Raw genomic sequence first — 24,841 nt, 5'->3', positions numbered from 1 at the left:
CTGGGTAGCATGGCTGATGTGGACACAGCACTATTTAAGGATGCTAATTTGTCTTTAGGAGAGTTCAAGCAGCTTGCTCAAGCTCGTTTTTTATTCCCCACTTAGTTTTACATATTCCTAGAATCTGCAAGATGGAAAATATTAACTGGAGAATGATTTGCCCTCTGCTGTAATATGGTCTATTGAATTTGTTACAGCCCTTGATCTGCTTTTTCTTGGCTCAAAATTGAGTCACTAGGATTGCACTTCCAAATTCTTCTGGGTGGCAAAGAATCTGTGGAAAGTAGTTTCTTTTAAAGAGTTCTTTTTTAAAGATACACATTTGGCTTGAATGTTCAAGTAATAAACTAATTCTCCCCCAGCCCTTGTTAAAGTGAAATTGATAAGAGGCTGTAAGATTTTATCGATTGTTTCCTATTCACTTGGTAAATGGGTTACTTGGCAATTAACAACAGCAGGCAGGACAAACCCACCTACTGCTGTGAAACCTCTGTGACTGCCATTTCTGCTCCCAGTAGTTCTCCATTTACACACCTAGAAATCTGCCCCTCCTCCTACACGCCCGAGCACCGCTGATCTTTACTGCCCAGTCTGTACACACAGCATGCACAATGGACTTAATACAGGTTTCTTGTCCAGCATTACCTAAGTTCTAAAATGAAGATCAGCCACTTGATAGATTCAGGGTTTTTATTAGTTCTTCCATGTGAGCATTACAATTTATAATACATCATATCTAGTTTTACCTCCAGAATGAATCTAATTTAGTACATCATGGTATTAGTAAAAATAAGCCCAGTAAGTGGGCTAAACTTCCAACTAGCATCTTCATATCCTTCAGACAAGGCAAGCTAGAATGTCAATCACTTTACAGACATTTAAGTAGTGTTTCCCAAAAACCACCCGGCCCCAAATTAAACTAGGAAGCGGATACAATTTAAAGCAGGAAAGATTTGGTCATTTCCCTTCCCCCAGCAGATTTTAATTAACAGCTATAGTTTCGCCTCATTACAGTTTTGGAATCTCAATTAAAAATCCTGGAGTCTGTTGGGATGGAATCGCACGTGTCACTCGCCCGCTGCAGGGGCACCTCCTTACCGGTAGCCGGGTCCGGGCTGGGTGTAGCCCTGGGGGCCGAAGGGCGGGCGGGTGCGGGCGTAGGGGTTGGGCCCGCTGGGCGGGGGGGTCATGGTGCTGCCGGGCGGGGGGGTGAAGCCGGGCCGCGGCTGGAAGGTGCCCGGCGCCGCCTGGGAGCCGCTGTAGGCGGCGGGCTGGGAGGCCTGCGTGGTGTAGGGCTGTGCGGGGTAGCTGCCCGCGGGGTACTGCGGCGGCTGCTGTGCCGGCAGCTGCTGCGGCTGCCCCGGGAAGGCGGCGGCCGGGGCCGGGGCCGCCTGGCTGTAGGCCGGGAACTGCTGAGCTTGCTGCGACGGGGGCTGCTGCTGGCTGTAGCCTGCTGGAAAGGCAGAGAGCGAGGTGGGGTGAGAGGCAGCAAAGAACCGTGGGTGTCTGCAGAAAGGCTTTTTTTTTTTTTTTTTTTTAATATTTACAGTGATGAACGCAAAACAGTGCAGTAAGCGGAGAAAACGCAAACCAAGAGTGAACTACAAGTTTTCCTGCCTTTCACACATAAGCACATGGCCTGGGTTTTGGTGCACTACCGTGGCAGCACAGCACACTGACAACAGTTAGGATAAAATAGTGACTGACACGGAATAACCAAAAAAAAAAAAAAAAGACACATAGTCTTTCACTTCATATCACACGAAAAATAAAGTCTTCACTGGCAAGTAAGGCAAAATACAACCTTTTCCCAAACAAAACCTCCAAATTACTGCCATGAAAATACTCTCGCTGATTAATGTAAGTCATACCTCTGGTTAAATTAAAGGTGTTTTCAGTTCTTTAGCATTAAATATGAAAAGACTGTGCAGAACAGAACACTTTAGTACAAAACTTCAATATAAACACGTCACAAACTTGGGTTTTGTGTATAAAACCAGCTTCCAAAAGGAATTTCTCTTCTTGAAAACTTTGAAATGGCACAAAGTCCTTTTATGAAGAAATAGCTACTTTTATCCATCATGAAACACACCTGCAGCTACTTGCAATGAAACCTCTCCAGTGACTGGAATCCTGTCAGCATTAAACACCAGACACACAAATTATTAAAAGTGCACAGCCCTAAACAGAAAGAGTAAGGGTAAGAATGCACTGGAGTAAACTCACCTTGAAACTGGGATCAAAATTTACTCATGAGAGAGACAAACCTCTGAAGGGTCCATTTTTACTACCATGTATAAATAGCCACACTGTTGCCTAGTAGATCTACAAGAGTGGGAAGAGATTGTGCTCTTGGGAGACATGAGTTCAAAAAGAGACAATACTCACAGGAACAAAAGCAAAACAAAAAAAATCCTATGACTCAACATTTTCAAAGGCTGCTGCCACCTCAAAAAAAAGACTGTTTCTGACAGATTAGGTTGATTGTGAAAGAACTTATGAGAAACAGAGGCACCCCAATCAGTTTTTGGTGGAGTTTCATTCTTACTTGATGATGTTGGTTAGAATGTAGAACTCACATTGCACTACAGCTTTCACAGGAACATCTCCAGTAAAATAATGGATTAGATGATTAGAAAGCAGATTAGAACTCCTTTTTTTTCCCCCTCAGTTTTTAAGCCTAAAAAAATCAGATAGACTCTTCTACTTCCAACAGGCTTGTTACTTCTTCTGAAATTAGACTTCAGCGAGTCTGTCACTGTCTAATTATAAATGTGTGGGTGAGAAATCTGCAGAGAACAAGATACCATTTAGAGACCAAAACCAAACAGCACACAGTGCACAGGAACAAGGGCTGAGGCAACAACCTTTAGTTCAAGTGTTCTGAAGTTCTAATCCAAGCTAAACATCTTTGTAAACTCTGCAAATATTCTCATCTATATAAAAACTGATGCGCTCCCACTGTATATCTTGTGTACCATGAGAAGGTCACACCGGCTCTGAGTCACTTAATGGGAGTCTTTTGTTTAATTTAAGGAAGATTTTTAAAACAAGAAATGATAAATGCTTTGTATCATTTTCTAGAAGTATTAAGCAACGTGCAATTTGTTATGCAACCTGCTCTTACGTGTTCATCCCTGTACTTTATCTGGATTGTGATTCCTACTATGCTTTATTAGATGCCAGCTGCTTCTAAAGCAAGTAACTGAAAGTTCTGAAGTCCAGTTTATTTTGAGTATACAGCTGTTCAAATATCACTGCACAAAAACCACACTAAAAGTTTACTGGCATCTTCACCTGAGGTATCAGCAAAATCAACAACCAAAAAAAAAAAATCTATCACTTCAAAGTTTCTCTGAAACTTACAGTATTTATAATAGCCAGGGATTTTACTAAATGACAACTACAGTGTTCACACCACTAAATTTTGTACATGGAGATCATTCTAGATGAAGAAAGAGAGGCCATCTTTAGATACCTCCAGTATCTAAGGAAGCTGAACTGGGGTGTTTTAGTCACTTGCTACAATCCCATGACTGTGGAAGTTAATCCTGAAGGCTGCTCATACTTCAGGTGATTCCTTTTGCCTGCCCTTCTAATAAGGCATTCTGCTGATTGATAATGAAGTTTGCTTTTGGTCACAATCAAGTAGGACTGAGATACCAGAACTCTGACTATGCATCAACAACACAGACACCTACAGTGTTCTCTTACTGGTCACTTTTGAACTGTGCTACTTCCCATAAGGAACACAGGCAGCTGGGCAGCTCAGTACCCTGACCTGCCCCACAGGGTCAGGAACCAAAACTCACAGGCTCAGGACTTCAGGGGGTTCTGCAGCTGAACTGCTGTTCGAGAGAGCTGCTTACCTGGGTACTGCACGCCGTACTGCTGCTGGGGCTGAGCCTGCGGCTGCTGGGCAGGGTAACCAGGCTGTTGGTACTGCTGATACATCTGACCTATGGATTAAAAACGTATTTAATTGAAGCCCAGTACCCTACCTGTATTATAAACACACAGCCAACAATATCCTGACAGTTCAAACTCACAGAAACAGACCCTCTCACAACACGTAAAAACCTTTTTTAGGAAACCTCACCTCAGTGAAGTCTGAGTATGTGTTCTACCTGATTTCCAACTGAAACCAAAGTACAGATTTCAGTTTCTGAACCATGCCGTTCTGAAGGCTAAATGATGTTTGTCTATCTCCCACAGATTTGGTATGTGAGGCTTACTAGTTCACATTTCCAGAGGACGCCAGAAGCTGTGCACCTCAGTGCTACTCTAGTGGGTAACAGACCAGGAATCTTTAAACATCTTCATAAGTGCTCCAGAACTTACACCGTAAATTTAAGTACTTCAAAAGTTAAACATGTCCTCAGATTGTCTGTTTATATTAGGTTTTTAAGGCCATTTCTGCAACAAAGTACTGTAAGCAGAGTGGTACATTATTTATGCTGACCACATTTTCCAGATAAGTCAGCCACCTCTCAGCATCGCCAAGTTTTCTGAAGAGACCCAGGGGTATACACCCGAAGGAAAAATAAAACCATACATTCTTAAGCTTGGGTAGTCCAAGGCAATGCTTATTTTTCCTAAATTCACTGTTTTCAATTTCTTGGCCAGAAGAGGCAGAATATTTGTTTAGACAACCTATGGGCTCCGCTTAAGCTTTATGCTTCTGCTGTTTTTCAATTTAGTAACAGGCACAGTCAACGAACAAAACCAATTAACTGCCAAAACTAAAGCTTAGCTGAACTGGAGCAGACATGGAAACTTTACTATTATAAAGTGTTACTGTACTATTATTCATTCTGCAAAGATCAACAAACTGTATAAACAGACCACAAACTCTATCTTCTGAGCTGCACCAAGACAAAAGCAAGTCTGCTCCAAGTCCTCAGAGACCCCTGTGCACACTGCTTTAAAATAACTCTTTATTTCTTCTTTTATCTGCACTTTTTGCAGCTGAAAGGAACAGTATTTTAACTTCACACTAAGGTGTTCAGAATACTTTATATTGGCGCAGTCACTCAAAATATTACTTGGTATGCAAATCTTGTGAGACAATGAGGGTGTTAAACAAAAGATCTGTTTCTCAAACTCAGTTGTTATGGGCAAGTTCTGGGAGAACAACCAGCAGGCTGCCTGTCTCGGGATAATTACCTACAGGCTAACACAGAGACCACACTGGCACCTACTGGAAAGCCCAGGTAAAGGGATATGAAAGAAACAGCATGGAGGTCTCCCAAGCTTTCTCAGAAGGCTCGCTGTCTTCACCAGGATCGAAGCATTAGTGAGGAACAGAGAGGTGTTCCAGTGCCATTCAAGAAAACTTTCTTAATTTACAGCCATGACTGCAGCCAGGGATCCTATGGGTCCTCAAATGCACAGAGTTTTCCCCCTCACCGGATTTTTACTCTGAAAACTAGATGAGCCACAGCATCGGTGTCTGGTTTTGTACTTAACAGTGCTATTGCAGTCAAGGATCTGCCAGCATTTACCATTGTTCCTGTGCACTGAAAAAGACATTTTAGCCTGACACAGAAAAAAGACCATTTATGTATATTCACACAACAGTCTTTTCTCTAGAAGATCATGAAGTGCTTATGTGAATGAGATTTTATAAGTATTTTCAGCAAAGACTAAAAAAGTGTCCACATCTGTACATAATTGGTTCTCATGTGTTTTCAGAGACTGAATATAGTGGTAGAAAAGCACTGGCAAGCTACAAGAGACAGCGCTGCACTGAAACATTTTTTTGTACTGATCGAATTCAAACTAGTGAACGCTTAAAATTTAGCAAGGGAGGCAAGCCCTTCAGTAGTATCAGCACACAGAAGTGAGGTGACAGGGTATTCACAAATAACAACCCAATAACCAATCATAATCATCACAGCATCATTTATTGGCAAAGAATGCCATTAAAAACAATCCCTGATATATGATTGACAGAATGATTGACACATGACTGGCATCACCAGTTTACTTATATCTTCAAAATACTGGGAAGGTGTGTGGGGGAAGCACAGCTTGGGGTGTTTGGTTTTTTTTAAGCAGTGAACTAATAATTTAAAACTAGTTTCAAAACTAGTTTCTAACAAGAACCTGCTCAGCATCAGCAGTGCCATTTATGTGAGCCAATCCTGCTGAAAACGTTACCATCAAAACCTATCCAAAGTTCTGGCTGGACAACAGTCCTGCGTGGACAGCACAAGCCCCTGGATTACCACTGGTATTTTCTTGTACACAGAGTAAAGAAAACATAATCAATACTTAAAATACTAAACTACATAAACTACAGACCAAAACCTTTATAATTAGAACTGTTGCACTTTTATGTGAAAAAAAAAAAAAAAGGACTTGGGCCAAGGTGTAACACAGTTCAGTGTTTAAAAAAAGAAGAAAAGCACTATACTTTTCCCTAATCCAAGTTTAGAAAAATCACTACATCTACTCTAACACATGAGCCTAGATAATTTCTTTCCCAAGATGAGTTTTATGGAAACAAGTTCTTTTCTCCTTTCCTGGTGTTTGCAGCCATGTAGGATTCCAATCTAGTGCTGCTACTGCTTTTAAGTTTCACTTCTTTGTAACTTCCACACATAAATGCCAAACAGCTATATCCTTAAGCTACAAAGATGTCTCTCGCTATGTTAAAACACTCGACTAATTCTTAGGGAAATAAGCAAAAATAAAAAAAATAAAAAGCTGGAGGCAGCAAAAGAAGTGTTCAATAAGCTCCACTGCAACCAACAGTATTCATGCCTGCTTAAATATTATATGTAACTACCAGCTGCTCAAATGTTCTGCTCAATCAAAATATTACTTTTGCCCTTCAGGCAAGACAATCCAAGTGATGTGGATACTGTGAGTACCCTCTCACACATATCTCAGCATTATGTCAGTACAGAAGGCAGCAGAAGGCTGGAACTTGTGCCTATACTAGCACAGAAACAACTTTATATTATTCTTCAATTGGGGGAAGAAATATCAAAGCAAGTTATTCCATGGACAGTTAAATCCAGAACTGTGTAGGTCTGAAGGCTCAGTGCTCTTACAAAATAGCAATGAAAAAAATGATGCCCAAATGTAGCAAACCTCTGAATAGCTTAATTTTGAGAAGTCAAATAACACGTAAAAGGGCATAGTGCAAACAAACCTGAATACCAGAGTTAAGACCTTGGGCTTTAAAGGAGAGCCAGCTGAAGCTCTCAAGAGTTACACAGGAACTACCATGCATAAAAGATAGCTACAAGGTTTTACCTGACTAGCATCAAGCAATACATAAAAAGAAGCAATAAAATAATAGCTCCATTCTGTTAGGTAGAAATGATGAGGAAACAACATTTTTAATTCATAGTAGACAAGTCAACAAACAGTTGAGTGGAAGCTTCACACAGCAACACACAGCGTATGATACAAACCAACATCTTGAGACAGCTTTAAAGCACTGAGTATATAAATCTGTCTTACAGTAAAGTGAGCACAGATTCAAGTAGAGAACAGTACCATAAAAATTCTGGTCATTTACACCACCCGCCCTTTCAAATGGAGCCACTGCTCCATCTGCTGTTTCTTCATCGAACAGCATGTAAGAACAGAAGTTCTGCCTGCCAGCACACACAGAGTTGTAGTTTGGTATCGACTTTGGGTCTACTAACTGAAAGTCAGAATCAGACACCATCATTCACATCTTAAACAGCAGGAAAACAGGCTGCCTACCTTCCACCTGCCCTGTCTGTGGCTGCGTGCCGGGGTACGGGGGCTGCTGTGCCTGCACACCGGGCGGGTGGGCTGCAGAAGAGGAGGAAGCGATGCTGTCCGGCGTTCCCGATCGCTCTTCTGCAGGGGCACTGGGTGGTCCTAGAGGAGCAAGAACAAGATACAGCATGTGAAATTAACAGAGAGTTTGAATAAGAAAGCCTAATACAAGGCCACTTGCAATGTTTTCAACATTTTTTCCAGTTATCCATAGATTTATGTCCAAGTGTCATACCTAAGCTAAAATTAAATACATATTTTCACATCTAAAATTTCCTTTGAAAATATTTGTGGGAGAAATTTTCCCCCTGTCTCTAGGTCACTCAGATTTCATCCTTCTGAGGAAACTGACCCATTTGTGAGATAAAACCCTTCATGACAACATGTTTTTTCTACAGCTTCAAGTGTTAACCTTGCACACGTACACTGAAGACTTGCTATGTTTGGACAGAACATGCACTTATGAACCTGTTCTTTCTCATCTGGAGCACAGGTGAAAAGCTGCACAAAACTATTCAAATGTATTAGTGTTTTACTGTGAACCACATGGGCTGGGCAACAGTGTGTTTTACCAACAGTCCTATGTCATGTGAACAGAAAACCTTCAAAGAAGGTGCTAATCACACTTGCAGACAGGATATAGCAGGCTTCAATCTAAAAGCAATTGTCTGCTTTGCTAATTCAGAAAATATTCCAGCTGGCACCCAAAGACAGCATGGAAACAGGGAATTCATATTTTCTCTATGTTAGTGAGAAGTTCTGAAACATGCATGTGAACAAGTATAATATACTACAATTAAATGCAAAATATTTCATTAGAAATAGGGGAGCTTAAACCTGGATCTTTCCAGCTCTTAACTATATGAATGCTGTGAGACACTAGTTTCAAATACATGCTTAAAGTTAAGCACAAGTATTAGAATTGCTGCCAATTCACTCACAATTTTAAGAATGCTATATTTACACAATATAAATATGCATCCAACAAGCCCTTGTGTTTTCATGTTACCCTAATTATCGGGGAAATTAATCAAATCTGCCTACTTCAAGATTTTCCTTTATATACACAACTGTAGAATTACAGCTTTAGAAATGGGATTCTTATATCATGCTTAAATGGTCCTCTGTGGAATTCTTTGTACATTCAAAGCATGGTCAGGTCAGTTCACTCTATCAGAAGAATTATGGAGACACAAATAATGAAGTATCACTGATCAAAGCACTAACTGACAAGGACAAAACCACTCCTTCAAAAATTAGATCAAATTTTCTGCTAGTTATACTTCATATTCTATTGCTTACTTGTTCAGATAGCCTACTGAAAGTTTTTAAGTACCATCAAACTTTTATCTGGTCTGTGAAATAACCATGCTGTGACAATACTCAAAATGTGCCATGGAGGAAGAGACCACTCAAAAAAATCTTAAGCCATTTTCCACTCCAAGCTAAAACACAATGCTAAAAACATCAAGATTTCAACATTTTGTATACAAAAGTTAGAAAACACAGTTACAACACCTTAACACAGCAAACTGCAGAATTCTGAAAAGAAATAGTGAACACAGCTTAATATGCCCAAAGTACAAATGCTTTGTTGCAAACCAAAATTTGAGTCCTTGATTACGAACAGGGGTAGGTTTTCTCTTCATCAGCCGTACTATCCTTACCTGACACCTGATCGTCTGTCAGGCCAAACGCTGACATGACGTTCTTGCTGATTTCATCCTGGTTCTTCAGCGGGTCAAAGGCAGACATGCTCGCTGCTATAACTTGAGTGGATGGCTTCACATTAGCATCAGCAGCAGCAGCCTTTTCTTCCCTACCATCTACAGCATCTACAAAACAGAATGCCCAGTTATTAGCTCTAAAGAACTGAACCACCACGCTACAGATATACTGCACTACAGCAACTTTAAGATTGTATATTTGGGGGGTGGTTAAATGTTGTAACTGTTGAAATGCTCAGGTTAGGGTAACAGTGATGAACCACTGATGTATCTGAATCAGTGATGAATCACAAAGCATAGGTTTTGTTGCACAGTTACTTAAAGATACACTAATACTGTGGAGAATCAGTATCATATATCACTTGGTCTGAAACTCAAAGGCACAAGGCTCCTGCTTTGAACAAATTGTTCTGATACAACTTGCCTACAAAGAATTCAATTAAGAAAATGTGCAGGATAGGTTCCAGTTTATTACAGTGGTTTTTAACAACTGCAGTTTCTGCTTTGTGCTCTACCTTTTTCCATTAATTCTTCCTGATGGGTGAAGTTCATATCATACATGTATCTGAATCACTCAGAAATGCCATACCTAACAGAGTGCTGCATTTTCTCTTAAAAACCAACAAGTGCAGATAGGATACAGACTGGCTAGTTTTGTTTACACTGTAAGATCACCACACTAACCTCCTTCCAAATAGTTTATAACCAGAATCCATGGTATTCCACCGAAATTAGTAATTGCATATAATGAAGGAACAGGGCTGGACTTTTTTTAAACAACAAAACCAGTAAAATTTCAAAGTGTAAAATACAAAAGCAGCATTTCCTAAAAGGAAGGTTGATGTTCTTGGTTCACTTCTTTACTCAGAGCACTGCATTCCATGACTTTGTGTCATTATTTTCTGTGTCCAACTTACCCAAAACCTGTAGTTAAGCACACAGAAGTATAATGTTTACAGTTGAACAGCCCTAAGCTAGGAGATCAATACCTCAAAACTGAGGTTAAGAATTTCTTTCCTATTTTGCCCTCCCCCAGTTATCCTTTCCCACTCCTACCTGCACCCTTCGTGCTGCTTACCCTGAGACAGCTCTGATGCTGGTCTGAGCTCAAAATGTGTGGATTCAATTTCCTAACCTGGCAAAAAAAGTGGATATAATTTTTGCTGAATTCACTTTCTACTGTTTTAGCGAATCAAACTTGCTTAGCAACAAAAGATAAGCACCAGAGCTAGCCCAAAGTAAGCAGTGGGACTACTCAACTGGGAGCAAGAACTCTTTAGCAACAACAAACTATTAATTCAGCTAAAAGACTTCTTGAGACATTGTTGTGGTTTACACGTGTTAGTTAACAGCATTTTCACAAATTGCAACAAAACCTTGGACCCTGAAGTTTTATTCCTAAGTTAGTTTAGTGCTTTAGTCCAGATAACTCGAATGAAAATTCCACCTATGAAATAACTGAAGCATTAAAAATTAAGTTCTGAGCCATGAAGCAACAATTAAGAATTATCTCAGCCGGTATTCAAGCCTCCATTTTTCACTTTGTTAAACAGCACACAACTCCACAAATCAAACCAAACAATTCTTTGCCAGGCTTCCTACCACTTTCAGGCAGACTAGTGGAAAGCCCTGGTTCCGCTGGCGGTTCTAAACAGTCCAGTAAACGATTGACTTTATTGCGAAGTTCTATCAGCTCTCGGCGCAGGTATTTCACCTGATTAGACTCTAGAGGTCTTGGTTGTCCATTCACTGCAAAACAGCAATTAGATGAACTTAAGACTGCAAGTAACATTTTGACATTCAGTTGAAAATTAAAAAAAAAAATGGAAAAACTTCCAACTTCTACTTGCTTGTAGCATCATCGTCCTTTGTGGAGCTTAAAGTGACGAAGTTTAATCAACATGGATTGAACCCATTCTAGAGCTTACTGTTCCATTAATATAATCTCAGTTCAGCAAAATCTACAGTACCAGAGCAAAGTCCACAGTAAGCTTCTATGTTGTTTACTCATTTTCATGAATATATCCTCAATAATACAGTGGTTGTGGAAAGCTGTCCCTTTAGAACTATTGCAGTATACACAACACTGGTGCAATTCATGAATAAGGTCAGTGTCCAAGTTAAAGGTGGTTGCTATTCCTTGGAACTATGTGCTAAGTTACCTACAGTAGCTTGGAAATAAAGAACTATTTTATCCAAAGGCCAAAGGATAAATGTTAAAATCTCTTCAACTTTAAGCAATTAATGTGAGTTTTTAGCAATGTACTAGTAACACTGTAAAACAATTACCATCTTCAAATTCTTGTGCATCTGTGAAGAAAACTCCACAAATGCTAGAGAGTAGAAGGTAACATGGAAAATAACACTAAGAAAAAAACATTGAGCACATGTATATGTATGTATGTATGCCAAATACTTTGAGCAATCTTATAAAAAGAAATAGTTTCAGTTTCCAAAAATTCAGACATCTCATGAAAAACATCAAGAAAAAATAGATATAATGTATTAATTCAGTGTTTTTAACTTACTGATTGCATTTGTTTCACCTCCTGAGGTGATGAACTGGAAGTTTTTTGTACCTTTCAGTGAAGCTCACTGCTTGAATTTTAATAAACATTACTGTAGAATAAAATGAAAAATGCAATCTTCTGTACTTACCAAACAATGTCAGCTTAAGTATCCTACTGCATTGAATTGCAAAGGAAAGATCTGAGCTATCAAATATTGTTATAAGATCTCCATCTGAAAAGAACACAAGAAAAAATAAAAAAGTTATATCAAAATAAAAAAAAGTTAAATTAAAATCAAAGCCTATGACTACTGAACTTCACACTAGGACACAAGTGTTCCTTCATTACTCAAAAATAACTTTCCCTTTCTGACTGTGAAGTCACCAGGAAAAAAGTTTATTGTTTTACTGCAAGAATCACTGTGCAGGGAAATCATGCACAGAAGCAGCTCCAAAAGGCATTCTGATATTATCCCTTTGCAAGTTCTACATAGCTCATGCTTTCATGTTTACATACAGGATGAAACACCAGAGTTGAGTTCACAAAGTCCAGAAAGAATGATGCTGCCAGTCAGAAGTTATATGCCTATTCCAAGTGGCTCCAAAACTGCGCTGTTCATGAAGAGATAGGAGACTCAGAGAGATGGCAGAAGCTGATCCCAACTCAATTTTTAAAAAACAAGACACACAAAGAAGGGAAAATTTCAAGTGACACTTCCTCAGGTTACATTCAGAACACTGAGGTGAAAGGTTGTTTTTCAACAAGAGAATGATAATAAAGTTCCTATGCAAAGTAAATAATAAATATACCTATCAGCTTTAACACACAAATAGCAATGAAGATGTCAGAGTAGTCAGAAGAAAACTTTTCTCTCCAACAGGAATTTGACACAATTCTTACACATTAATTTCTTGCACGTCAGATTTCAGAGGAACTCCCACCCCAATGCATCCTAATGAATTTGCACATTGCCATCAGTCACAGGAGCTATATTAGAACTGTATGGCATCATTTATTCTTAAGAAACACAGCACAAAGCACTGAACACCCTTAATCCTATTAATACAGAAAAGAGATACCAAGTTCCCATTAAGTCTGGTCTCTCACAATTTTTAATCTGAGTCAAGACAACTCAAAAGATCTTTGCTTACTCAACAAAATCACAAATAAGACTATTCTCTTTGGCAGGACAGATTTTCTACTGTTCTAACACATTTAACAAATTAATAGCTTAAATGAGCCCAAACTAAACAGTGCAAAGGAAAGAGTGGGAGTGCACTATCAGGAAAACGTGTACTGGTAGAAGAAATAGCAGGATCACTTCTGCCCAGAACGGTTTGATGACGGGAACTGAGTGAAGTTCATCTTGTGCAGTTTCACCCTGAAAAGCAACAATCTTATAGAAACAACACAGAGATTGGAACAAAGCTGAATCCAGGCTACCAGTGGTCCTCTCCAAAACACTGTTACGAGGAGGCTCCGTGGACAGACACAGAAATATGCTCTTCATTACAGATTACTGCCTGAAAACCCTGAGTGTGCACAAATTCCTTACGCGTTGGTGACAAAGGGCAAACTGAACACAAGTTATGGTTGAAGTTTTCAAATAAATTAATGCTTCAGTACAAATAGTCATAAAACACATGATAGCATGTAGAAAACATCTCAAAATTTGAAGTATTACATATTCTAATTTTTTCATACCTGACTACAAGTAACACCTCTCCAATGGAAGGGTTGCTCGAGTATAGTACTATTAATAGCACCTAACAATGCCTGTCAGTCTTCAAAGAAGTTGCTTTCTAACAAAACAAAATTACCAATACTAATAAACTGACGGCATATAAAATAATTTTCAAGTTTTCCTGAAAGAAATATTGCTGTCTCCAAAGGTTTTTTCTATATCCTATGTCCTGTTTGTGCTTTCACAATCTCAAAAGACATCAGTCAATAGCAATATCAGTCATGGATTCTCTGAATAGACACTGGAAAGCCTCCAGAAATGAAGGCTCCAAAACCCCACTAGGCAAGCTGCTCCAGTGACACACTGCCCTCCTGGCCAAAACTCACACTCAACCTCTCAAACTGCAGTTTATGGCTGCTGCCATCTGGTGTATGAAAATAGTTCAGATTCAATGGTCTTTGCAACTCCCACTCAGCTGGAGGCTGCTGTTAGCTCTGCCCTCCTCAGCAGCTCTCTCCTCTTCAGCACAGTGAACAAGCCCAGCTCCCTCCCATGCTCCCTGAAGGCCACCTGCACAAAGCCCCTCACTGTCCTCACCACACCCTGCCAGACCCTCTCCAGCTTTTCCAAGTCTTTCTTTCCTGGCAGCAGAACAGAGCACAGACCTCCTGGTACAGCCTCACCAGTGCCAGGAAGGGGAGGATCACAGTGTCCCCATTTGCCACTGTGATCCAAATTAAGAGAGACAATCGGACTCCAACCTTTCATAAACAGATTTTTTTCTTTGGCATTCAGGGAGGGTGAGATGTACATTCCCTCCAACTCAAACACTTCCTCCAGCTTTTCAGTGATACCAAAATCCACTGGTGTCTCAACACAAAGCCCTTCTATTCCTTATTCTGCTGGTAACACACTAAATGATAATTACTTCTCTTGGCAATCCATAACATTGGCAGACCATCCTATGATTCTTGTCTGTCATACCAGCCAATGCTCAGATTCACTGCCTGAACAAAGATGCATGTTCTAAACAGTCTATCTGCATAGTGAAATGAAAATGTACAACATGGTTTACATGGATTAATGTCACCCAAAAGAACTGGGATCATTCCATCTTATTCTCCCTCCCCTACTTTAACCTTTGTGTCGAAGGCATTTATATTGATAATTAAATTTTCTGTTTTAAATTGTTAACAGAAAAAAAAAGGCTGAGAAGCACAAGTACAGAATCTTGTTAGATGCATAAAGTCAGTTCTGTGATTCCTATTGACAGCCACTGACAGTTATAATCCAAGTAAAGCATATGCTAGGATTCTATGGCTTGACATATACCTTATGAAAAGTCTGACAATTGAAATATATTAGATTTAGCTAATAGACTTTTCGTCTTAAGGAATGTCAGTGAAGCTTAATTCCTGTTCCCATAACATAAATAGGATTACACAATGTTTATTTTCTATTGGAAAGTAAAAAGACTTTTTTCTCTAGTCATGTTATTTTAAGAACTTACCTTTCTCGTTTTTATAAGGGACATAGCTTTCCCTCTCTACAATTTCCCATCTATGCTAAATATTCCCTGCTATGCCAATTATAATTTTTTTAAATCATTCATATAAACTAGTGACTCCTGTAACTAACCATTGGACTGCAAAGTATTTTAGCATTATCCTGCATCACCATGATGAATTCCAATTTTTATTACATTAGAAATTAGAAGAAATTAGAAATGTTTCAGACATTAGAAATCTGCCTCAATCCTTGGCCTTGCCAGATATCTTTCCTTATCTACTATGCTTTGTCATCTACTTGCTTTATCTACCCCTATATTTATTTATTTATCCCATTTTTCAAAAAAACCCTGTATCAAATATAGTTTTCCTTCATTTTGGTAAATTTACCAAAGGCAGATATTACTGACTAAGCACACTACCTTGAATAAATCCAGCAGTTAATAAGCCATTATTGGCTCTGACACAAAGACATCAACTTCTACTATAAAGTAATGAAGAACAAGAGCAAAAAGGCCAACACCACATTACACAGTCCTGTTTTAAATTCAAGCATAACTTCAAAAAAACAGTAAAGTTTCTATTATCAGCTCTATAGGGGCTTTTTTAGCATATGTAACTCAATAACATGGTGTGCTTAAGATGCAATTTTACTCCCTGATTCGTACAAATTCACTGCTGGCAGTTCTCATCAGTTTGTTTGGGGTTGGGGTTTTTCTGCTGACATTGGGTTTTACTACATGTTCAAGAACTTTAAGTAGGACATGAAAACTGTTTCACATCTCACAGAGCAATTTCCTTAGCTCAGGAGTTTGAAGGACACCCAGTCTGAACATAAACCTTGACTTCACAAGGCAGTATTCAAACTGAAACTTCTTTTTTCTGGTAATAAATTAAAGCATCACATAACCTAAATATAACTTAGGAATATGCAATCTGACTAACTCAGTCCACAAATCCAGAGACAGAAGGAAGGACTGGGCTTTAAAGATTCCTATCTTCTTCAATTACTTAAAAGTACATATACTTATTATTTTTATATATATACATACATATATAGGTTTGGAAAAAAAACCAAAATGTATTAGATTTAAGGATCATGACAATTTGATGAAGATATTAAGCCATTGCACTTTGTAGAAATTTTAAGCAGAAAATCCCTTATCCAGGCCTGGTGATCACTAGCTTCATGTGCTACAGCAACAAGAAACAAAGCCAGGAGGGACAGATGAAGCATTCTTCTGCATGCTCAGAGTGTGCACATCAACACTGAGAAGACACAGATGGAGGCTGTAGAAGTAGTGGAAATCCTGAAGGTATCTCCTCATAACAGTGTTATGAAGGTATCTCCTCAGAACTAGTGTTTCTCCAGGTCTGGAGGGATACACAGTAAAACAGAAATAGCTAAAATGTATATATCCCAATCCATCTAATGACTGAAAGAGATTTAAAGAAGAATCATAGCTTCAATGAAACAAAGTCAAGAATACCACCATTTTTATATGACAAGCAAACTGAAGCCTTGATCATTTGCAACTTCCTCTTACATTAGCAACATTTACGTGTTTTTAGTAGTGATAATTAGCTAGGATAACATAGACTGAAGTTTCCCATCACAGAGGAGTAGTAGTACATTCTGTGTGGTGGGTTGACCCTCGCTGGATGCCAGGTACCCACCAAAGCCACTCTATCACTTCCCTCTGCAAGTGGACAGGGGAGAGAAAATATAATGAAAGGACAAGATATGAGATAAAGACAGGGAGAGATCACAAATCGATTACCATCAGAGGTAAAAGACACTCAACTTGGGGAAATAAATTTAATTTATTACTAGTCAAAATCAGAGCAGGATAGTGAGAAGTAAAACACTCTTTCCCCAACCCTCCCTCCTTCCTGGGCTCTACCTCTTCCCCCACCAGCAGCACAGGAAGACAGGGAATAAAGGTTACGGTTTCTGCCTCTGCTCAGGGAGAAGAGTCCTTCCCCTGCTCCAGTGTGGGATCTCTCCCACGGGAGACAGTCCTCCATGAACTTCTCCAGTGTGAGTCCATCCTGTGGGCAACAGCTCTTCATGAACTGCTCCAGCATAAGTCGCTTTTCCACAGGGAGCAGCCCTTCAAAAACAGCCTGCTCCAACATGGGTTCCCCCCACAGGGTCTCAAGTCCTACCAGGAAAACTTGCTCTAGCAGGGGCTCCTTTCTCCACAGGTCTGCAGTTCCCTGCCAGGAGCCTGCTCCATCATAGGCTTCCCACAGATTCACAGCTTCCTTTCTGACATCCACCTGCTCCAGCGTGGGGCTCCTCCATGGGCTACAGGTGGGTCTCTGCACTCCTGTGGACCTCCATGTGCTGCAGGGGCACAGCTGCTCTGCCATGGTCTGCACAACAGGCTGCAGGGGAATCTCTGCTCCGGTGCCTGGAGCACCTCCTACCCCTCCTTCTGCACTGACCTTGGAGTCTGCAGAGTTGTTCCTCTCACATATTCTCACTCCACTCTTCTCTGGCTCCAATTACATTTGCACCATAACATTTTTTTCCTTCTTAAATATGTTATCACAGAGGCATTACTATCATTCCTGATTGGCTCAGCCTTGGCCAATGGCATGTCCCTCCTGGAGCCAGCTTCCAACAGAAGCTACCTCTGTAGCCGTCCCATTACCAAAACCTGGCCATGCAAACCCAATACAATTCTGAGACAAAGAAAGCTAGAATTAAAAGTAGGAGGTCTCTAGACTGTAAGAGACAACCAAAGAATGAAACCATAATTACTGTCTCCATCATACACCATTACCTTATTCAAAATAAGACAGACATAGTAGCATACACAAAAAACCCTAGAGGACTATACTTAAAGAACAAGTAAGAATGCAAAAAAAAGGGACTAGTAGCTTTAACTTAATAAAAAAGCATCCATCAATCTCCTTTCACCTTTCTCACTCCAGAAAGAAAAAAAAAACAATTATATGATAATAAGAAAAACCAAACCATCGCAAATCCACTGAGCTCCCTCCCACTAGAGACTAAAACACAAAATATTAGCCCTTCGCTGCTTATCAGTTTTGATAAGCAGCTTCTCAAAAGCTTCATGAACTTGAAAAAACTGTCTCAAGGTCATTCAAAGTGAAATTTTACTGCCTAGATATATGAACAAAAGTTAGTTGACGTTCTAGGTACCACATACAACTAGTTTCCTAGTGCCACCAAGAAAAAGGAACCTGAATGCTTCAGTAACATAGCACTTTTGGCTATGCAACAGCATAATTATCAGCCTTGATCTAAGAGACTTTGGATTTTATCACTTCATTCTGAGTTTCATTTTATGAACACTATCCCTCTGTCCCAAATTTATAACTTAACCATGCCCCACTATGACATTCAAAGAGGAAAAACCCTCCAAGCACAACTGTCTCTCTATTCACCTCAAACAGGGCCCTTTTCGTTCTGTGGAAGCCCTTCTTTCTTAAGGTTGTGCTTGATCAACACTAATGAACAATATTTTCCTTGAAACAACCAAGTCCAACAGATTCAAATGTTCAGAGGAAAGATTACTTTTAATACGCATTTCAGGTTAAATTAAAACTTTTTTCTAATCTTTACTGATGGAGAAAAACATAATCAAGAATTATTACCAAATAGATCAAATTTTTAAAGTCTTATAAGAGTATGCATTAGGTCATACATAGGTTTACTCTTCAATCACCTTCAAACCCACTCAAAAAAAATGGTTAAATGAGTGAATAGAAGAGAAAACCTGCAATAGCATCAACTCTCTGCAACAGCAAAAGATGAACTTTCAGAGACAAAAATGAAGGAAATATTTCAGAAAAAAAATAGAGGGAATGCTGTTAAGGCAGCATAACAAGGGATACAGCTTCTACTGCCTGATTAAAAAGATTTCACAAGAAATCACTTTCCTTTGCCCATGATACTGGACAATTCTGAAAGGTGAATTTCAAAGCTTCTGTCCATAGAGAAATCATATCAGAGCAACTGTAATTAAACCTCAACAGCAGTAATTAACCCTTACCTTCATCTTTATATTTTATTGTGACTTCATCATTGCTCAGAAGTTTTCCTCTAAAAACTCTTTGCATCATTAGCACCAACTCATCATAGGTGATATCTTCATTGTGAATAGGGATTCTCCTAATATCTTCCCCAAGCTGAGCTTTGATGATCAGCTTCCCGCTTAAGTCCAGTTGCCCATTCATGGTGGATTCTTTATTGCCTGCTGACCTGTTAGCAACAGAACATTAAAAACATTTCAGAAAAATAAACTGTTATTTAGATCTATCTGACGACAGTTCTGAAGCTTTACATTATCAATTTACTTGATTATTTTTACATGCCCTGTAATTATGGTAATGGACAAAGGGCTTTTTTTTTCTTCATTAAAGAAAAGACTGCTAGAACAAGTAACTTATTTCAAAGATTATAGGTTGTAAATTGGCTTTACTAAGGGGACCAAGCTGAATCGTGTATTATTTCTTGAACAAATAAATGAAGAGCTAAACATTTGGTTTATGATATGGATGATCAGAACTCACTGAGGGTTTCTTGTCAGAAAGGAAGATACACAATTTTTCATTTTTAAAGATTTTGACTGAGATATTTCAACCAAGATTTTAGACTTTTAAAAGCTGCTCAACAGACCACACATTAACTACTCATTAGGCTTGACTCATGGTCAGAACACTTGGTTACTCTCAGTGTTTTAGGAGGTAGACAACTCCTCAGCACACTGCATATACTTCAGTTACACCTTTAGCACTTTATACGAGACAATTTAAAAATCGTCACTTTGTAAGAGGCATCTCTCATTTTAAAACACAAAGGTCTTATATTTAAAAACCAGAAGCTACAGTGAAGTTATGAGAAGAGGAATGGGGAAAAAGGAAAAAAAAAAAAAGAGATCCAGGTAGTTACTCAAATGTCCCCTCCTTGCTTCACTGTTCTGGACAGTGCCAAAACAATAGATTTGGAATGAGGAGCAATTAAAGAAGCAGTTACCTTAACATCTGAAGTGCAATTACTGAAGATGTTAAAAAGTAAGCAGCCCTATACATCAAAATTACAATTTCTAAAGCCACATATAGGCAAACCTACTGTTTATTCTCTTGTGCAAAAAGATTTCTTCTTAGAGATATCCAGGTATTTCTCTCTTATTTTTAAGGATGTTATAACACAGTGTCTTATGAGAAAAATGAATTTTGCTTTGGTCAGTCTATTTTTACAGTACTGCATTGAAAATTAATTCTCTCCTACCAGAGAAACAAGACACTCAGCTAAATCCTTTAATACATAACTCCTTGATGCACATATATATGTGTATATATATATATTTAATTCTACTATTTCAATGGCAATGTTTTGACGGTATCTCTAGATTGCAATTAAATTTCTGGGGGTTTTGGTAATTAACTTAACATAAAGCAAAGATTTCATGCAAATCTCTTTGTTTAGTCCCAAAAGATACAAGCAATTACTGAACAAAACTCACTCTCCTCATCACACCTAACAGGAGGTAGGTGGATACAGTCTAATTGCAGAGAAGGGGGACATGCAATTAACACAGCCACGTGGCTGCTGAAGCACTATGATGAAAAAGTGAAGTTTATAATACTGTTAATGCTCACCAATACATTATTCATGTTTTGCAGCATGGGAGTCTTGACTGCAGGCACATCAACCCAGTCTAATTAACTTTAAATGAGTTTTAAAAGCACAGAGTTTTGCATACGTTGGTTGGTTGCTGGGATTTTTTTTTTTAATTTAAGTATTAAAAAATAAAACAGTATTGATCCACAGGTTTCCTTTCACCTCCTTCCCCAAAACAGACATCTATCATTACCTTGCGTGTCTTACTGATGCTGGATTATTGGACAGTTAGGATAAGCCGCCATGCACTACCAGTGCCAGAAAACAGTAAGCTGCATCAGAAAAAAACACATTTGTAGTCACACTTTCTTAGAATTATACAACTCACATCAATTTTTCACTTTAGAACATCTTAAAAAATATGCCAAACTAAAAAAAATCCTTGTTTTATCCATAATGTAACAATCAGATCTACGCTTTCGCGTATTGTAGAATTTGAAGTTCAGCTTAAACAAATCTTGAACAAGAGTTTTAATTTCACAATAGAAGTAAATTTTTTCTAGATTTTGTTAACTGCACATAGAAATTCCTAACAGTAATGTGTTCCTTTCCAGAACACTCCTCTTCCCCAGCGGTCTCCTTCCATGTGTATGGCATCCATCTTAAAGACACAGGTTAAGTTAAAAGAAAATAAACTTTGACTGATTAAACAGTACAAAACCTGAGAAGCCCATCTTTCAGCTTAAGGCTGAGGCCTCTGTGGCATTAAGCAGTGAGTCTACAAAGACAGACCAGACAGCACTACAATAGACTACCAAGAGGGAAGGAGAAGTAATGCCACTTTCCCACAGGAAGAGCCACCGAACTGGGCAAGAAGGAAATGCATCAGAAATGAACAACCACTTAAAAATACGATCTGCCCTCATTTCTGCTTAAGACTGTGCTTTTTGTGCTGGAAAGCCTATTTATGCAGCCCACCTGATTATTACAGAAGTGCCTAATGCCCAGAGCTCCTAGACAATGATTTAGTACATACAGACCAGTCCTGCAGAACATTACTGGCTCCTCCCTCCCACCCCATGGGCGTACCCTACCCAGCACTCTTCTCTCTTGCCCACACAGCCAATTTCAAGCATCCATAATCTGATTTTTAGATGATTCACTGCTAACCAGAGAGAAAAAGTAGGTTCCCCTCATCCACATAAAACTGGGCTTTCCAGCTCTCCTCTTTCAGCTCAACTGGAAGCAAACTGGAGCAGAGAGGCACAAGACATCCAGGATGGAGGCAGAGAGCAGGCAAACCCCAGAGAACATGCACAGCCCCTCTCTGGTTCTCAGAGGTTGGCAACTGCTCACCTCACCCAGGGTATGAAATGCTCACCTTTGAAAAGGGTTGTACCTGCTCCTGACAGGGAGGGGATAAGACTGTTGTGACATGCTAAGTGGGTGGACAGGAAGAGGCTACTTTTCTGATGCCTCCCTCATGTTTTATGAAGTGAGTAATACATGAAGACAGTGCCCCTCTCACCCCAGACTTGCTACAGCTCCAGGTAAATTTACTGTAATGGACAAATAGGGGATACAGACAATGCATCTACGAGTGGTTTAACTTAAGAGTTCATTTAGCTACCACCTCGTGTTGTTTAAACATCAGAGCTGGGCTCTGGTTTTGCCTCTTCAGCATTATAGTGTAAGCTACTTAGAAACTGTCAACAGTAAGAACTGAACCTCATCTGTAATTCCTGAAGATACACGTTTTGGTGGACACACCTGAGCTCCTGTGGCCTTTCAACAGATTGAACACATCTTTGTGCAGGTAAATGAGCCGCACGTGCTTTATTTACCAGCCCCACTCACAGAAATCTGCTATCAGCAACTATGAAAAGGTGGCAGGAAAGCATTTAACTGCACTTTTTTTTGTCCAGTTGTTCTCCATTCTGCTTGAAGGTGTCCAGGTTTTAAGAGACTGATTTTAAACACCTCAGCTGCTTGCAGTTGTTGCAGAAAACTATGTGAAATGTTCAAATTACTGAATTACACAGCACTCAAGCTTTCTCTCCTCACTTTGACACAGCTGAATGGATGACTCCATTGAGAGAGTTTTTCAGTGAAGACATCCAGAATGCACACCAATGAGCTTTTTAAGAGAACCAGTCAGTGTCTACTTTCCTCAGGGGGAAAAAAAAATAATTAACAAAACATTTTGTCTTCACGTTTAAGATTCAAGATTGCTTTCCATAAGAATCACACTGACATCTTTCTAACCTTCCTGGTGTACCAGAGTAGAGTTTTTCTCCCCTCCTGGCTCACTTTCTATTCACATCATGCACGAATCCAGACGGTGCATGTGGACAAGGACTGTCCAATCTAAGCCAGTCCCTCCAGGATCCCCTCTAAAACTAGCATGTCACAACCATGTTGTATTTCACTACCCTTTTAGCACAGCAGTAAAGGAAAACAACCTTGCCTAAGAAAGGGAAGGACAGGCATTCCTGCTTTGCTTGAAAAAACAGGGGCAAGGAACAGAAGGAAGGACAAGCAGTACTGCCTCCCAAACCCCAACCGAGAGAGCCACGAGAGCTTTCCCGAGGCAGCGCGGGGGGGTGAGGCGGGGGAGCAGAAAGGAGAAGAGCTCTTTTCGGGTTTCCCCAGTTCCCAAAAGGGGAGCAGAAATCACAGCCAATCCCTGCCGGGCAGCGAGGAACCGGCGGCTCCTCTGGCCCCCAAAGCGAAGCGGCCGACCCAGGGAGCAGCCCCTGCAGAGGGAGCGACGGAGGGATCCCGGACTCCCCGGGCCGCGGAGGCCGCGGGGCGGCTCCCGCCGCCCTCAACCGTGCCCGGGGGCGCGCGAGGAGTCTCCCGGCCCCTCCACCAGGGGCCGCGTCGCCCCCGGCCCCGGGAACGATGGCGGGGGGCGGGCTCACCCCCAGCCCGCGGCCGCCCCTCCCTCCATCCCTCCCGCCGCCTCCACACACAGGGGCAGCCTTGCTCTCTTACTGTGGCCTCTCCGCGGTGCTGCCGCTGAAACGCCCCGCGCAGCCCCGTCCGAGCCCAAGCCCGGCCGCGGCCGCCGCCGCCCGTACGTGGCAGGGCAGAGAGAAGGGGTCGGAGCCACGGCCGGGCCTGCGCGAGCCGCGCGCCTGCGCGCTCCGCCGCGCGGGGCTCCGCCCACCTCGGGCCAATATGGCGGCCCCCGGCCAACATGGCGGCCGCCGTCATTTCTTGCCGTACCATCTCAGCGCCGCCCTGTACGGGTTTCCTCTAACAGAGGGGTTGTTTCGAAATACGAACCGTAGGCCCGCATAGGACTGGCTGTGCTGAAAAGCAAAACGGGCCGTAAAACTCTCCTGTAGTTGTCAGGCGCCGCCACCCTGGCACAGGAGCTTGTTCATCCTCGAATATTGACTTCCAGGCGTTCGCTACTATTCACACACACACATTCATTGCATTCGGAGCTTGTCCGCCTAAGAGAGGAAAACATGAAACTGAGCCCCGAGTTTTGTCTGTCAGAGGTGCAGGAATGGAATCCTAAGTTGCGTCTCCCAGTGCTGTTGGAGCTGGACCTGCTGCTGTTCTTGGATATCTGAGATTTCTGCTGCTTTTCTTCATTTATCAGTGAAGCTGCGCTGTGCTAGTACAAGTGACAGAAGTGCCTATGCAGAGCTACCTAAAGCACGACCGTGGTTAGTTATTTCCTGGAGTTAAAGGTGCCCTTGAGAAGACACCTTTTCCTTCAATGTCTTGAAAAGCCAGGCTTCCAAATGGTGATTTCTGCTGGGACAAGAAAAATGGCAAGAGTTGTTTGATTTTTGAAGTATTTGTCCTTGCTGAGAGCTTTGTATTTGCCTAGAGGAGTATCCCAACTTGCAGTTAGCAGTTGTTATTCACATTGAAATGGAGGTGAAAAAAGAAGAACGCGACACACATTTTTAATTCTAAACTTTTTAATGAGGAGGAGCCGCACAGTTCAGGAAGCTTCTTTGCTAACTATTAGAAAATATTTAGATGTAATTTTGGCATTTTCAGTTAAAAAAATCTCTGATTTTAAA

The 24,841-nt window shown here is 40.6% G+C and overlaps 1 protein-coding gene across 5 annotated transcripts; it reads right to left on the bottom strand.

Annotated features, from left to right (window-relative positions):
- Positions 1-675: 675 nt before the first annotated feature.
- TFG (TRK-fused gene) lies at positions 676-23,908 on the bottom strand. 5 transcript variants are annotated; one of them, XM_017830844.1, is made up of 9 exons: positions 23,790-23,908; positions 21,046-21,124; positions 19,222-19,430; positions 12,150-12,233; positions 11,094-11,240; positions 9,432-9,599; positions 7,726-7,866; positions 3,870-3,959; positions 676-1,453 (listed from the first exon to the last, which is right to left on the bottom strand). In XM_017830844.1, exons 3-9 carry the CDS (start codon positions 19,403-19,405, stop codon positions 1,095-1,097), a joined length of 1,173 nt encoding a protein of 390 aa, XP_017686333.1. In that variant the 5' UTR covers positions 19,406-19,430; positions 21,046-21,124; positions 23,790-23,908; the 3' UTR covers positions 676-1,094. The 5 variants fall into 5 exon arrangements, with proteins under 5 accessions (XP_017686333.1, XP_017686334.1, XP_017686335.1 ...); XM_017830845.1 differs by having other exon boundaries at positions 676-1,450; XM_017830847.1 differs by lacking the exon at positions 676-1,453 and adding an exon at positions 2,093-2,181.
- Positions 23,909-24,841: the final 933 nt, after the last annotated feature.

This window comes from Lepidothrix coronata, unplaced genomic scaffold, assembly GCF_001604755.1.
Source record: "Lepidothrix coronata isolate B3197 unplaced genomic scaffold, Lepidothrix_coronata-1.0 Scaffold184, whole genome shotgun sequence".
In the NCBI taxonomy this organism is placed as follows: domain Eukaryota; kingdom Metazoa; phylum Chordata; class Aves; order Passeriformes; family Pipridae; genus Lepidothrix; species Lepidothrix coronata.
Note: the sequence above shows the minus strand (reverse complement) of the source record. Positions and strands in the feature narration are given on the sequence as shown.